This window comes from Bubalus bubalis, chromosome X (genome assembly GCF_019923935.1).
Source record: "Bubalus bubalis isolate 160015118507 breed Murrah chromosome X, NDDB_SH_1, whole genome shotgun sequence".
Classification (NCBI taxonomy): domain Eukaryota; kingdom Metazoa; phylum Chordata; class Mammalia; order Artiodactyla; family Bovidae; genus Bubalus; species Bubalus bubalis.
In genome coordinates this window covers 60300924-60317978 of record NC_059181.1, presented here as the reverse complement: position 1 = coordinate 60317978, position 17055 = coordinate 60300924, and the positions used below count along the sequence as shown (strand labels likewise).

The following is a 17055-nucleotide window of genomic DNA, read 5'->3' as shown; positions in this document are numbered from 1 at the left end:
AAAGATATTAACAAGAGGTGGCAAGACTGCACAGAAGAACTATACAAAAAAAGGTCTTAATGACCCAGACAACCGCAATTGTGTGGTCATTCACCTAGAGCCAGGCTACCTGGAGTGTGAAGTCAAGTACACCTTCAGAAGCATTACTACCAACAAAGCTAGTGGAGGTGATGGAAATCCAGCTGAGCTATTTCAAGTCCTAAAAGATGATGCTGTTAAAGTGCTGCACTCAATATGCCAGCAAATTTGGAAAACTCAACAGTGGCCACAGGACCGGAAAGGTCAGTTTTCATTCCATTCCCAAAAAAGGGCAATACCAAAGAATGTTTAAATTACCTCACAGCTGTACTCATTTCACATGCTAGCAAGGTAATGCTCAAAATCCTTCAAGCCAGGCTCCAACAGTACATGAATTGAGAACTTCCAGTTGTACAAGCTGGGTGTAGAAAGGGCAGAGGAATGAAAGATTAAATTGCCAACAACCATTGGATCATAGAAAAAGCAAAGGGATTCCAGAAAAGCATACAAAAAGCAAAGAGATTCCAGAAAAGCATAGAAAAAGCAAAGAGATTCCAGAAAAACAACTACTTCTGCTTCATTGAATACACTAAAGCCTTTGTGTGAATCACAGCAAACTGGAAAATTCTTACAGAGATGGGAATACCAGACCACCTTACCTGCCTCCTGAGAAAACTGTATGCAGGTAAAGCAGCAACAGTTAGAACTGGACATGGAACAACAGACTGGTTTAAAATTGGAAAAGGAATATGTCAAGGTTATATTGCCACCATGTTTATTTAACTTCTGTGCAGAAGTACATCATGTGAAATGCTGGGCTGGATGAAGCACAAGCTGGAATCAACATATACTGGAGAAATATCAATGACCTCAGATAGGCAGATGGCACCACCCTAATGGCAGAAAGTGAAGAGGAACTAAAGAGCCTCTTGATGAAGGAGAAAGAATAGAGTGAAAAAGCTAGGTTAAAACTCAACATTCAAAAAGCAAAAATCATGGAATCTGGTCCTATCATTTCATGGCAAATAGATGGGCAAACAATAGAAACAGTGACAGACTTTATTACCTTGGGTTCAAAAATCACTGTGAATGGTGACTGCAGCCAAGAAATTAAAACACACTTGCTCCTTGGAAGAAAAGCTAGACAACATATTTGCTGACATATTGAGGGCAGCACTTTCACAGCATCATGTTTTAGGATTTGAAATAGTTCAACTGGAATTTCATCACCTCTACTAGCTTTGTTCATAGTGATGCTTCCTAAGGCCCACTTGACTTTGCATTCCAGGATGTCTGGCTGTACATGAGTGATCACACCACTGTGGTTATCTGGGTCATGAAGTCCCAGATAGCTTTTTGTATAGTTCTTCTGTGTATTCTTGCCACCTCTTCTTAATATCTTCTGCTTCTGTTAGGTCCATACAATTTCTGTCCTTTATTGTGCACATCTTTGCATGAAGTGTTCTAATTTTCTTCTAGAGAGATCTCTAGTCTTTCCCATTCTATTGTTTTCCTCTATTTCTTTGCATTGATCACTGAGGAAGGCTTTCTTATCCTTCGTGCTATTCTTTGGAACTCTGCATTCAAATGGGTATATCTTTCCTTTTCTCTTTTGCCTTTCACTACTTTTGTCAGCTATTTGTAAGGCCTCCTCAGACAACCATTTTGCCTTTTTGCATTTCTTTTTCTTGGGAATGCTCTTGATCACTGCCTCCTGTACAATGTCACAAACCTCTGTCCTTAGTTCTTCAGGTACTCTGTCTATCAGATCTAATCCCTTGAATCTATTTGTCACTTCCACTGTATAATTGTAAGGGATTTGATTTAGGTCATTCCTGAATGGTCTAGTAGTTTTCCAAACTTTCTTCAATTTATGTCTGAATTTGGCAATAAGGAATCCATGATCTGAGCCACAGTTAGCTCCCGGTCTTGTTTTTGCTGATTGTATAGAGCTTCTCCATCTCTGGCTATAAAGAACATAATCAATCTGATTTTGGAATTGACCATCTGGTGAGGTCCATGTGTAGAGTCTTCTCTCCTGTTGTTGGAAGAGGGTATTTGCTATGACCAGTGTGTTCTCTTGGCAAAACTCTATTAGCCTTTTCCCTGCTTCCTTTTGTACTCCAAGGCCAAATTTGCCTGTTCTCCAGGTATCTTTTGACTTCCTACTTTTGCATTCCAGTCCTCTATAATGAAAAGAACATCTTTTTTGGTTGTTAGTTCTAGAAGGTCTTGTAGGTCTTCATGGAACTGTTCAGCTTCTTCAGCATTACTGGTCGGGGTATAGACTTGGATTACTGTGCTATTGAATGGTTTGCCTTGGAAATGAACAGAGATCATTCTGTCATTTTTGAGATTGCATCCAAGTACTGCATTTCGGACTCCTTTGTTGACTATGATGGCTACTCCATTTCTTCTAAGGGATTCTTGCCCATAATAGTAGATATAATGATCATCTGAGTTAAATTTACCCATTCCAGTCCATTTTAGTTCACTGATTCCTAAAATGTCAGTGTTCACTCTTGCCATCTCCTGTTTGACCTCTTCCAGTTTGCTTTAATTCATGGATCTAGCATTCCAGATTCCTATTCAGTATTGCTCTTTACAGCCTCGGACTTTACTTCCATCATCAGTAACATCCACATCTGGGTGTTGTTTTTGCTTTGGCTCTGTCTCTTCATTCTTTCTGAAGTTATTTCTCTACAGATCTCCAGTAGCATATTGGACATGTACTGGCCTAGGGAGTTCATCTTTCAGTGTTCTATATTTATTTCAAATACTAAAAGATAGTGCTGTGAAAGTGCTGCACTCAATATGCCAGCAAATGTGGAAAACTCAGCAGTGGCCACAGGACTGGAAAAGGTCAGTTTTCATTCCAATCCCAAAGAAAGGCAATTCCAAAGAATGTTCAGTCTACTACATGACTGTACTCATCTCACATGCTAGCAAAGTAATGCTTAAAATTTTCCAAGCCAGGCTTCAACAATACATGATCCGTGAACTTCCTTATGTTCAATCTGAATTAGAAAATGTAGAGGAACCAGAGATTAAATCGCCAATATCCATTGGACCATCAAAAAAGCAAGAGAGTTTCAGAAAACCATCTACTTCTGCTTTATTGACTCTGCCTAACCCTTAGACTGTGTGGATCACAACAAACAGTGGAAAATTCTTCAAGAGATGGGAATACCAGACCAACTGACCTGCCTCCTTAGAAATCTGTATGCAGGTCAAGAAGTAACAGTTAGAATGGGACATGGAAGAACAGATTGGTTCCAAATCGGGAAAGGAGTATGTCAAGGCCGTATAATATCACCTGGCTTATTTAATTTATGTGCAGACTACACCATGCGAATTGCTGGGCTGGATGAAGCACAAGGTGGAATCAAGTTTGCCAGGAGAAATATCAAGAACTTCAGATATTCAGATGATACCACCCTTATGGCTGAAAGCAGAGAACTGAAGAGTGTCTTGATGAAAATCAAAGAGGAGAGTGGAAAAGTTTGCTTGAAACTCAACGTTATGAAAACTAAGATCACAGCATCTGGTCCCATCACTTCATGGCAAATAGATGGGGAAACACCGGAAACAGTGGCAAACTTTATTTTTGCTGCTGCTGCTGCTAAGTCGCTTCAGTCATGTCTGACTCTGTGTGACCCCATGGGCTCCAAAATCACTGCAGATGGTGACTGCAGCCATGAAATTAAAAGACCCTTGCTTCTTGATAGAAAAGCTGTGATCAACCTAGACAGCATATTAAAAAACAGAGACATTACTTTGCCAACAAAAGTCCATCTAGTCAAAGTTATGGTTTTTCCAGTAGTCATGTATGGAGAAGGCAGTGGCACCCCACTCCAGTACTCTTGCCTGGAAAATCCCATGGATGGAGGAGCCTGGTGGGCTGCAGTCCATGGGGTTGCTAAGAGTCGGACACAACTGAGTGACTTCACTTTCACTTTTCACTTTCATGCATTGGAGAAGGAAATGGCTACCCACCCCAGTGTTCTTGCCTGGAGAATCCCAGGGATGGGGGAGCCTAGTGGGCTGCCATCTATGGGGTCACACAGAGTTGGACACGGACTGAAGTGACTTAGCAGCAGTAGTCATGTATAGATGTGAGAGTTGGACTATAAAGAAAGCTAAGTGCTGAAGAATCGATGCTTTTGAACTGTGGTGCTGAAGAAGACTCTTGAGAGTCTCTTGAACTGCAAGGAGATCCAACAAGTCCATCCTAAAGGAAATCAGTCTTGTTTATTCATTGAAAGGACTAATGCTGAAGCTGAAACTCCAATATTTTGGCCGTCTGATGTGAAGAACTGACTCATTGTAAAAAACCCTAATTTGGGGAAGTATTGAAGGAGGAAAGAGAAGAGGTAGACAGGGGATGAGATAGTTGGATAGCACCACCGAGTCCAATGGACATGAATTTGAGTAAGCTCCGGCAATTGGTGGTGGACAGGGAAGCCTGCATGCTGCAGTCCATGGGGTTGAAAAGAGTCAGACATGACTGAGCTACTGAATGCAATTGAACTGAGACAGCATATTAAAAAGCTGAGACATTTATTTGCTGGCAAAGGTCCCTATAGTCAAAGCTATGATTTTTCCAATGGTCATGTACAGATGTGAGAGTTGAACCATAAAGAAGGCTGAAAACTGATTTTTATGATTTCAAACTGTGTTGCCGGTGAAGACTCTTGAGAGTCTCTTGCAATTCAGAAATCAAAGCAGTCAACCCTTAAAGAATCAACTGTGAATATTCATTTGAAGGACTGATGCTGAAGCTGAAGCTCCAGTACTTTGGCCACCTGATGGGAAGAGTCAACTCAATTGAAAAGACCCTGATGCTGGGAAATATTGAGGGTAGAAGGAGAATGGGGTGACAGTGGATGAGATATTTCGATGGCATCATCGACTCAGTGGACGTGAGTTTGAGTTAAATCCAGGAGATAATGAAGGACAGGGAAGCCTAGTGTGCTGCAGTCCATGGGGTTGCAAAGAGTTGGATACGTGAGTGACTGAACAACAACAACATAGCTTCTTAGCAGATTAGAGCAAGCCCTTCTTTTACTTGTTCTTTCCCTCTGCACTTTTAATTGAGTTATTTGTGTTCCTTTTGATGATAGTCATTCGGACAGATGTGAGGTGAAACTCACTCTGGTGAAAGCTCATTCACCCAATGATTAGTGATACTGAACATCTTTTAATTTTCCTGTTGGCCATTTGTTTGTTTTTTTTTTTTTTCAAAAAAATTAGTTCCCTTGTGCACTCTTTAATATTTTCTTTGATTTTGAATTTTATGAGTTTCCTGTATATTTTGCCTATTTACCCTTTATCAGGTATATCATTTACACATATTTTCTCCCATTCAGAAGGTGGCTTTTTCATTTTGTTGATAGTTTCCTTTGCCTTGCAAAAGCTTTTTAGGTTGAGGAAGTCCCATTTGTTTATTTTTTCTGTTGTTACTTTTTCCTGAGAAGATTAAAAAACAAACAAACAAACAAACAAACTGGGATGACCCTAAGGGATGGGATGGGGAGACAGGTGGGAGGGAGGGTCAGGATGGGGAACACATGTACATCCATGGCTGATTCATGTCAATGTATGGCAAAAACCACTACAATATTGTAAATAATTAGCCTGCAATTAAAATAAATAAATTAACAAAACAAAAAATATTGCTAAAGCCCAATGTCAGAGAGAACTGCCTATGTTTTCTTCTAGGATTTTTATGCTTTCAAATTCTCCACCTGAGTCTTTCACTCATTTTGCATTTAATTTTGTTTACAGTGTGAAAAATAGTCCAGTTTAATTTTTTCGCATGTAGCTGTCCAGGTTCCCAACACCATTTACTAAAGAGAATATTTATTTCCCATTGTATATTCTTGCATTCTTTGTCACAGAATAATTGGACTGTATAAGTGTGGGTACCTTTCTGTTCTCTGTGTTCTGTTGCATTGATTTTTGTGTCTGTTTTTATGCCAGAAAAATATCGTTTCGATTATTCTGCATGCATTCATAGTTGGTCATATGTGTTCAGCCCTTTGCATCCCCATGTACTGTAGCCCACCAGGCTCCTCTACCGTGGGATTTTTCAGACAGGAATACTGTAGTGGGTTGCCATTTATCTTTATAGTATAGTTTGAAATCAGGGAGTATGTTAACTTCAGCTTTGTTCTTCCTTCTCAAAATTGTTTTAGTTATTCAAGGTCTTTGCATGTACATACAAATTTTAGAATTACTTGTTGTAGTTATGTGAAAAATGGCATTGCTATTTTGATATTGATTACAATCTGTAAAGTACCTTGGATAGTATGGTCATTTTAATAATATTAATTCTTCTAATCCACGAGTATGGAGTATCTTTCCATTTGTTTGTATCATCTTCAGTTCCTTTCCTTAGTGCCTTATACTTCTCTTGAGTACAGGTATTTTACCTCCTTAGATTATCTCTAGGTTTTTTATTCTTTTTTATGTGATTGTAAATTGTTTTATTAGTTTCTCTTTCTGACAGTGTTTTCAGTGTGCTTAATTGCCACAGATTTCATTTTAAATTATTTATTTTTAATTGAAGGATAATTGCTTTACAATTTTGTGTTGGTTTCTGCCATACATCAACATGAATCACCCATAGGTATACCTATGTCCCCTCCCTTTTGAACCTCCCTCCCAGCTCCCACCCCATCCCAACCCTCTAGCTTATCACAGAGCACCCGTTTCAGGTCACTGAATCATACAGCAAATTCCCACTGGCAATCTATTTTATAAGACCTTATAGAACTAACACCCAAAAAAGATGTCCTTTTCATTATAGGGGACTGGAATGCAAAAGTAGGAAGTCAAGAGATACCTGGAATAACAGAAATATTTGGTCTTGGAATACAAAATGAAGCAGGGAAAAGGCTAACAGAGTTTTGCAAAAAGAACACACTGGTCATAAAAAACACCCTCTTCCAACAACACAAGAGAAGACTCTACACCTGGACATCACCATATGGTCAATACCAAAGACAGATTGGTTATATTCTTAGTAGCCAAAAATGGAGAAGCTCTATACAGTCAGCAAAAACAAGACTGGGAGCTGACTGTGGCTCAGACCATGGATTCCTTATTGCTAAATTCAGACTTAAATTGAAGAAAGTAGAGAAAACCACTAGACCATTCAGGAATGACCTAAATCAAATCCCTTATGATTATACAGTGGAAGTGATAAATAGATTCTAGGGATTAGATCTGATAGACAAAGTGCCTGAAGAAATATGGACAGAGGTTTGTGACATTGTACAGGAGGCAGTAATCAAGACCATCCCCAAGAAAAAGAAATGCAAAAAGGCAAAATTGTTATCTGAGGAGGCCTTACAAATAGCTGAGAAAAGAAGAGAAGTGAAAGGCAAAGGAGAAAAGGAAAGATATACCCATTTGAATGCAGAGTCCCAAAGAAAGCCTTCCTCAGTGATCATGCAAAGAAATGGAGAAAAACAAGAGAATGGGAAAAACTAGAAATCTCTTCAAGAAAATTAGAGATACCAAGGGAGTATTTCATGCAACGATGTGCACAATATAGGACAGAAATTGTATGGAGCTAACAGAAGCAGAGGTATTAAGAAGAGGTGGCAAGAATACACAGAAGTATACAAAAAATATCATCATGACCCAGATAACCACAGTGGTGTGATCACTCACCTAGAGCCAGACATCCTGGAATGTGAAGTCAAGTGGGCCTTAGGAAGCATCACTGTGAACAAAGCTAGTGGAGGTGATGGGATTCCAGTTGAGCTATTAAAAATCCTAAAAGATGATGATGTGAAAGTGCTGCACTCAATATGCCAGCAAATTTGGAAAACTCAGCAGTGGCCACAGGACTGGAAAAGGTCAGTTTTCATTCCAATCCCAAAGAAAGGCAATGCCAAAGAATGCTCAAACTACCACACAATTTCACTCTTCTCACATGCTAGCAAAGAAATAGTGAAAATTTTCTAAGCCAGGCTTCAACAATACATGAACCATGAACTTCCAGATATTCAAGGTGGATTTTAAAAACTCAGAGGAACCAGAAATCAAATTGCCAACATCCATTGGATAATTGAAAAAGCATGAGAGTTCCAGAAAAACATCTACTTCTGCTTTATTGGCTATGCCAAAGCCTTTGACTCTGTGGATCACAACAAACTATGGAAAATTGTTAAACAGATAGATATACCACACCACATGACCTGCCTCCTGAGAAATCTGTATGCAGGTCAGGAAGCAACAGTTAGAACTGGACATGGTACCAGAGACTGGTTCCAAATCAGGAAAGGAGTACGTCAAGGCTGTATATTGTCACCTCGCTTATTTAACTTATATGCAGAGTACATCATGCAAAGCGCTGTGCTGGATGAAGCACAAGCTGGAATCAAGATTGCCAGGAGAAATATCAATAACCTCAGATATGCAGATGACACCACCCTTATGGCAGAAAGTGAAGAACTCAAGAGCCTCTTGATGAAAGTGAAAGAGGAGAGTGAAAACGTTGACTTAAAGCTCAACATTCATAGACTTCATAGAAAATAGATGGGTAAACAGTGGAAACAGTGACAGACTTTATTCTTTCAGGCTCCAAAATCACTGCAGATGGTGACTGCAGCCATGAAATTAGAATACAGCTTGCTCCTTGAAAGAAAAGCTATGACTAACTTAGACATCGTATTAAAATACAGAGATGTTACTTTGCCAACAATGGTACATCTAGCCACATCTATGGTTTTTCCAGTAGTCATGTATGTATGTGAGAGTTGGAGTATAAGGAAAACTCAGTGCTAAAGAATTGATGCTTTGGAATTTTGGTATTGGAGAGGACTCTTGAGAGTCACTTGGTCAGCAAGGAGATCCAACCAGTCCATCCTAATAGAAATCAGTCTTGAATAGTCATTGGAAGTAATGATGCTGAAGCTGAATCTACAATCCTTTGGGCACCTAATGCGAGGAACTGTCTCATTGGAAAGGACCCTGATGCTGGGAAAGATTGAAGGCAGGAGGAGAAGAGGAGAACAGAGAATGGTATGGTTGGATGGCATTAGTGACTCTATGGAGATGAGTTTGAATAAACTCCAAGAGTTGGTGATGGACAGGGAAGCCTGGCGTGCTGGAGTCCATGGGGTTGCAGAGTCAGACAGGACTGAGCGACTGAACTGAACTGGTCTATTTAACATATGGTAGTGTATATGTTTCCATGCTTCTCTCTCCATTTGTCCGATTCTCTCCTTCCTCTCCTGTGTCCTCAAGTCTGTTCCTTTGTCTGTGTCTCCATTGGTACTCTGCAAATAGTTTCATCAGTACTATCTTTCTAGATTCCACAAATATTCATTAATATACAGTAGTTTTTTTTTTTTCTCTTTCTGACTTACTTCACTCTAATAGGCTCTAGATTCATCCACCTCATTAGAACTGAGTCAAATGTGTTCCTTTCTATGCCTGAGTAATATTCCATTGTGTATACATACCACTGCTTCTTTATCCACTCTCTTGTCGATGGGCATCTAAGTTCCTTCCATGTCCTGCTGCTGCTGCTGCTAAGTCACTTCAGTCGTGTCCAACTCTGTGTGACCCCATAGATGGCAGTCCACCAGGCTCCCCCGTCCCTGGAATTCTCCAGGCAAGAACACTGGAGTGGGTTGCCATTTCCCTCTCCAATGCATGAAAGTGAAATGTGAAAGTGAAGTCGCTCAGTCGTGTTCAACCCTCAGCGACCCCACGGATTGCAGCCTACCAGGCTCCTCCGTCCATGGGATTTTCCATGTCCTAGGTATTATAAATAGTGTTGCAATGAACACTGGGGTACCTGTGTCTTTTTCCTTCATAAATTTCTCTGGGTGTAAGTCCAGTAGTGGAATTGTTAGATCATATGGTAGGTTTATTCCACCCTTTTTAAGGAAACTCCATTCTGTTTACCATAGTGGCTGTATCAATTTACATTCCCACCAACAGTGCAAGAAGTTTCCCTTTTCTTCACACCCTCTCCAGTATTTATTGTTTCCTAACTTTTTTTATTTTAATTTTGTATCATGCAACTTAACTAAATTCATCGATGAGTTCTAGTAAGTTTTTGGTGATTTCTTTAGGATTTTGTATTTGTGATATCATGTCATCCACAAATACTCGCACTTTATTTATTCTTTTTCACTTGGGATTTGTTTTATTTATTTTTTTTCTTCTCTGATTGCTGTCGACTAGAATTCCAATATGTTCACTAATAGTAGCAAGAGTTGGTATCCTTGTCTTTTTCCTGCTCTTAAAGGAGATGCTTTTAGCTTTTCACCATTGACTGTTTGATGTTAGTTTTGGCCTCATCATATTTGGGTTTTAATAATAAATATGTATAGGTATGTTAAAAATAAATATGTTGAGGAATGTTCCCTGCATATCAACTTTATTAAGAATTTATTTTATCATAATGGATGTCACGTTTTGACAAAAGTTCTTTTTGCATCTATTGAGGTAATCGCATGATTTTTAGTCTTCAGTTTATTACTGTGCTGTATCACATTGATTGATTTGCAGATATTGACCCATCTTTGCATTCCTGGGATAAATCCCAGTTGATCATGGTGTACAAACTTTTTAATGTTAAATTGGATTTGCCAAAGTTTTGTCAAGGATATTTTCATTTATGTGCATCAGTGATATTAGTGTGTAATTTTCTGTTTTTGTAGTATCTTTGTCTGGTTTTGGCCTTTTAGAATGAGTTTGGAAATGTATTACCACTGAATTTTTGGAAATGGTTTGAAAAGAATAGGTGTTAGTCTTCTTTAAATGATTGATGAAATTCACCTGTGAAGCCATCTGGTTGTGAACTTTTGTATGTTTGGATTTTTGGTTGTTTTTTTTTTTAATTACTGATTCAGTTTCATTACTGGTAATTGGCCTGTTTGCATATCTATTTCTTTTTGATTCCATTTTGGAAGATTGTGCATTTATTCATAGGCATTTCTCCTAGGTTGTCCATTTTTTTTGGTATGTGAGTGGTCATAATAATCTCTTATGACCCGATAGACTTCTGTGTTGTTTGTTGTAATTTCTCCTTTTTTATTTCTGATTTTATTGATTTGGGCCCTCTTTTTTCCTTGATGACTCTGAGAAAATATTTATCAATTTTGTTTATGTTTTCAACTAGCTCTTAGTTTCATTAATCTTTTCTGTTTTTTGTTAATTTTGTCTATATTTCATTTATTTCTGCTCTAGCTTATGATTTCTTTTCTTGTAGTGACTGGCTTTTGTTTATTCTTTCTCTTGTTACTTTATGTATAAGGTTAGGTTGTTTGAGATTTTCCTCATTTTATGAGTTAGGCTTATATTGCTGTAACATTCCATTTTTGAATTGCTTTTGCTGCATTCCATAAAACTTGGATTGTTGTGTTTTCATTTTCATTTTGTCTCTAGGTATTTTTTATTTCCTCTTTGATTTCTTCAGTGATCCTTTTGGTTGTTCAACTGTTTATCCTCTATATGTTTATGTTTTTTGCATTTTTTTTTTCTTACAGTTGATTTCTAGTCATAATGTTGTGATTATAAAAGATACTTAGTGTGATTTCTATCTCCTTCAATTTACTGACACTTGTTTTTTGCCTTAGCTTGTGATCTGTCCTTGAAAATGGCTCATGTATATTTGAAAAGAATGTATATTCTGCAGCAAGCTTTTGAATAGAATGTTTTATATATAAAAATATGCCCCTCTTTTGGTGGGGCCTATTGTTGTGGGCACACTGGTGAGCATGGGCTGATCCCCACCACCTGATTGTTTACCTACTGCTGAAGCTGCTGCCTGCTGATGGGCCAGTCTGAGTTCTATTGCAGTTGGTGGTGGGGCCCAAGGAGCCCTGTTACTGGTTAATGCCCCTTGGTAGTTTAGCCTGTGTCCTGGTCCTGGCCCACTGGTGGGCTTGGCTGGGCACTGGTTGGCTTCTTGTGAGGCCTAAAGAAAGTGTCCCAGAATGGTTGTCAAGCTGCTGCTGGATCAAGCTGGGACCTGGGGCTTGGTATCAGCCTGTTGCTTGGTGAGTCTGGATCTTGGGTAAGCTGATTGTAGGACATGATGTATCTTAAAGCTGGTTTCAGCACATCAGTTGGCAGTGTTGGGGCCCAATATGTTCTAGGGCTGTTACCTGTCTGCTGCAGAGTAAACGAGTTCCTTGGGGCTAATGCCAGCTTATTGGTGGATGGGCCTGGATCCTGGAGTGTTTGGGAAGTCCTGGGGGACCTATTGCTGCCTCTAGCCTGCTGGTGGATGCAGCTATATCCCTGTATGGCTCCTAGGGCTCGTGCTAACTGGTTGGTGGATAGGGCCATGTCCAACATTAATAAGCTACAGGGAGGATTCCAAAATGGTGCTTTCTAGCATCTTTTTCCTCATGGTAGAATTAGCACCTCAAAATGGTAGCCTCCAGCTTCTATGTCCCCAGGGTGAGTTCCACTTGGCTCATGTCTCTCTGTATGGCTCTCTACTATCAGCAGGTGAATATGACCCAGGGACCTTCCTCCTTGCTTCTCAGAGCAGGTGAGATTTTGTGTGCAACCTTTAAGAATAGAATACCTATTTCCTATACACCTCTGGCTCTCCTTAAAGCAAGCCCTGCTGGCTTTCAAAGTCATATATTCTGAGGCTTTGTCTTCTCGGTTCAGGACCCCTTGACTAGGAATCTAATATGAGGATCAAACCCCTTGCTCCTTGAGGATAAACTCTACGATTGTGATTATCCTCTTATTTGTGGATCACCTGTTTAGAGGTGTGGGCCTTGACTCTACCATGCATGCGCCCCTCCCACCTGTCTAGTTGTGATTCTTTCCTTATATCTGTAATTGTAGAAGATCTTTCCTGCTAGTCTTCAGGTCATTCTCACCATTGACTGTTGCTCTGTAAATAGTTGTAATGTTACCGAACAGGGTTCTTGGCCTTCCCCAATCAATAGAAATTGACTACAGACTAGACAAGAAGTTTAGGCAAGGCTTTATTGTGGCCCCTGATGCATCAGGGGCAGCAAGAACAGACAACAAGTTCCCTTACTTGATTGCCTCCCAAAGCAGGGCAAGATTGTTCCTTATAGGGGTGAGGGTAGAAGTGTGTCCACGGGTTGGAACAGAGGGGTAACTTAGGCTTTTTGTCCACACCATAGGTGGTGGTGTATGTAGGGGGCATGCACAATACTCTGCTTTTGCTCCCATCCCCCTGCTTTTGCTCCAGGCTCTTCAAAAGTGGCAGTTTTTTTTGTCTCTTTGTATCTTTTGTCCACAATTTGTCCCAACAGGGCATGCATGCAGTTATTTTTAGTCCCATACAATTTGCTTGCATTTTGTTGCTGGAAGAATGGTGTGGCCATGTGCAAGCATTGCAACACTGCAACAAAGGGTCTGAGGTCTGTCTGTCTCAGTAATTTTGGTGGGCCTATGGGAGGAGGTAAGCTCAGGTTTCTCCTACTCTACCATCTTGGACACTCTTGTTTCAAGAACTAGTCTTAAATCCTAGTTCCAAGGCCTAATAAAGTGTGATCTTGAGTAAATCAGTTATGGTTGCTCACTATCATTTTTCTCATCAGAAAAAATGTCAAGGATGATAGTCTAGTTTATAAATATTTATTGAACACTAACTTTTTACTAGGTGCTAGAGATATAAAGATAAATAAGATGCTGCCCACATCCTTGAGTTCTTAGTCAAGTAGGGGAATCAGACGTGAAAAAGAGAGGCTTTAATACAATGCAGAAAACACAAAGTAGACAGTATATATATTGGGGAAAGATTTTTGAGGAAATGAAAGCTGAACTGTAGGTTGTAGCACAAGTAAGAGTTTGTCAAAGAATATAGATAAAGTCATTTTGGGTGGAGGAAACAATATATGCAAAGTTGGAGTCATGAAAGAGCATGATACATGTGTGAAATAGGAGTTCTTTCACACTGATGGGACATCATAAATTAGATGAGGGTGGCTGAAGGTGAACCTGGAGTGGTGGGCAGGATGTTGTCCCCTGAGGTGTGATGTCATCTCACCAAATCTAACAGAGTTGAGAGTTTAAAAAGGGAATGTGAGCACATGATGTAGTTAATTACTCTTATCTTGCAAGGCTGACAATGCTTGATATCCTAAGTGTTGGAGTTTTAGAAGGCAGATTGTAAGATGAATATAGAATTGTGTTTCTCTAGTGCAGGAGCAAGAAAAAGGATAGACCTGCAAAGGGCTTGAGTGTGACAATGAGAGGGAATTTATTTGATGATCAACTGTATGGGCCAGTTAGGACAGTATAGTGCTTAGGTACAGACTTGGCACTTTGGGCAGAAACACAAATTCAGTGTTTCTGAATTTGAGACAGCAAGGTTGGTAGTATTATTCCCATTTAATAGATTATGAAGTTTATATTCAGAGAGGAAAAATTATTTACCTTGGGCCACATACCTAGTAAAAGTTATCACTGAGACAAGACTCCAGCTTTTAAACTTCTTAGTTTATTGATATTTCTACTATTCTGACTTGGGTGACTTTGGATGAGCCATTTTACCTCTCTGAGCTTCACTTCCCTCTTAGGGCTGTTATGAAGAAAAGTGGTTTAAAGATACCTAGCATAATATGTGGCATGTATTAGTAATCAATAAATGTTACTTCTCTTTTCTATACCACATTGCCTCTGTTGTAAACTGAACTAGGTGGGATTTGAGGAATTTTAATCTGTGAACATGGGCTTCGCTTGTGGCTCAGTGGTAAATAATCTTCCATCAGTGTAGAAGCCACAGGGAACACAGGTTCGATCCCTGGGTCAGGAAGGTCCCCTGGAGGACATGGCAACCCACTCCAGTACTCTTGCCTGGAGAATCCCATGGACAGAGGAGCTTGGCAGGCTATAGTCCATGGGGTGGCAAAGAGCTGAACATGACTGAAGCAACTTAACACACACTCAACCCGTGAACCCAATGGATTTCTATGGTCTTGTTAAGTGCCCACAAGACTAATGTGGGACACGTTGTCCTGCACACATGAAATACCAAATTCCACCTTGACTATGACAAAAATATCCTTATTTTCCCTACTTCTGCCCTATCTTTGGAGAGACTGCTTTTGTAATTCCCATCATCTTAAAGGTTCTGGAAATGGGAAACCAAAAATGTTTTTCCTCCTATCTTCTATCTGCCACTGTAATGGAAGGGACATTTCAGAAACCACTTACCCAGTGTAATCTCCCTACCTAGAAGTCTCATGAAATTTTATTTTGTATACTTAATACCATTTGTGCACCCCATTTCTCCTACATCCCCCTTATGAGTTTCCTATTTAATATACCATACTTGGAAAAGAATACTGGTTTATTCTGAGCAGTTTCTTCTGAACTCAGTCATTGATTTTTAGAACAGAGAAAAACCATCTGCCACCTTGCTACAACTATGCTTTGAGGGGACGACGTCCTCAATGAGGCTAAACATTGTTCCTGCTGCTGTAACAGATGCCTTCCAAGTGACATTAAGGACACTGCAGTAAGCAAAAGAAGCTTCTGTGTATTTTTTACAAACTGGCTATTCATCCTTCTGTTATTTCAGGGGCCCTTGGACTTAACCCTGAAGTACTGTGTGAGAAGGAAGACAGAGTCTATCGATAAGAGATTCTGTTTCGATATAGAAACAAATGAAAGGTAAGGATGTGAACTGGCAGCATCCCATGTGCCAGTTTCTGAGCCTGGGTAGGTATTTTATTTTCATCTGTCATCGCTTTTTGATAAAAATGAGAAAAACTATTCATGACACCATTTTATTGGCTCTTTTGGCTGCCCCTCCCAGAGATCCCTGTTAGAGCTGGACCAGAGCTGGTTCTCTCTATTCAAGGTTCAGTCAGCTTTGCCTTACTTGCTGTAGGCAGAAGTTATTCCTAGGATTTAATTTGCTATGATATATGCAAAAGGTCAGTATTTGGTGATGCTGAAAAAGAACAGGATAACAAAACTCATTCTTTTTTATCCCAATATACAAGAACAAATTAATTGAAACACATATTTAAGGGAACATAGATTGGATGGAGGGTGGTAGTTCTATTGGGGATGCTTTTTTTCCCCCATTTGGTACAAATGATGTGGACTTTTCCTACCTTGCAGATATTTATGTAAAGTGTAAATAGTTTAATTATCAACTTTCTGTTTTCAGCAAAGCTTGCAATCTTTGGACTTGGTTGCATTTGTTCCTATCCAATTCTCTCTTTTTGTCTTTTCAACCTGGACAATTTATTGGTAGGGAACTTTAACTTTTACTTTTGAATTTTAAAATGAGAGCATTTGGAGTAACTTTGGAAAAAGACATTTTATGTAGTTGGGAAGTTGATCCACAATTTAGTGAGTATATGTGTTTCTATATTTTATTTCCATCTATTATTCCTAAGTATTAGGCATTAAGTATTATAATAGAATTTAACAAAAGATCAGATTGCTGGAAAGGAACTTGGTTGAATTACAATATCATATGAGCAAAGCTATCAGTGACTAGAATCATATAGATCAGATTAAGACAATAAGGCATTTTTTTTGGTCTTGGTATAAGTAGCTATTAGTTCTCTTTCCCATTTTAAATTTATGTTTGTGAATCTATATGCTTTCTTTGTTAAGAATGGATGGTCCCAGTCAAAGATGGCTGTAATAGTAAACAGTGTTAGTGAAAATCATGAGGCTGTCACTCATTTCCACCCCACAACTTTGAGCTCAGTAGGAAGGGGAAAGCAACTGTTGGCTGTGGCTTCCTTTTTATGAACCTTTAGTGTCTTTGGGTCTGCTGAATTAATGCACTTAAATAAAGTTAAATTTTTCTGTGTCTAATTCCATTCTGATTCAGTTTTCAGCTTAAATTTGCAAGCCACTTGCAAGTATTATTCTCATAGACTCAAAGCATTTGCAAACAGTTTGGCCCTAAGGTTAAGGGCAAGGATCAATATATTTATAAGGATCTATCTATAGATATATTGCATCTAGTGCTATGTATGGCTCATAGTAGATACTGAATCTGGTATTCATTTTTAAAATTTTTCCCTACCCAAGAATACTGGG

The 17055-nt window shown here is 39.3% G+C and overlaps 1 protein-coding gene across 4 annotated transcripts in view; it reads left to right on the top strand.

Annotated features, from left to right (window-relative positions):
- OPHN1 (oligophrenin 1) overlaps window positions 1-17055 on the top strand; it is a 613395-nt gene that overhangs the window by 325666 nt on the left and 270674 nt on the right. For all 4 annotated transcript variants that reach the window (XM_044937016.2, XM_044937015.2, XM_025276610.3 and 1 more), the window contains one exon: window positions 15569-15660. In XM_044937016.2, coding sequence (XP_044792951.1) covers window positions 15569-15660 — 92 coding nt within the window. The remainder of the gene's footprint in view (window positions 1-15568; window positions 15661-17055) is intronic.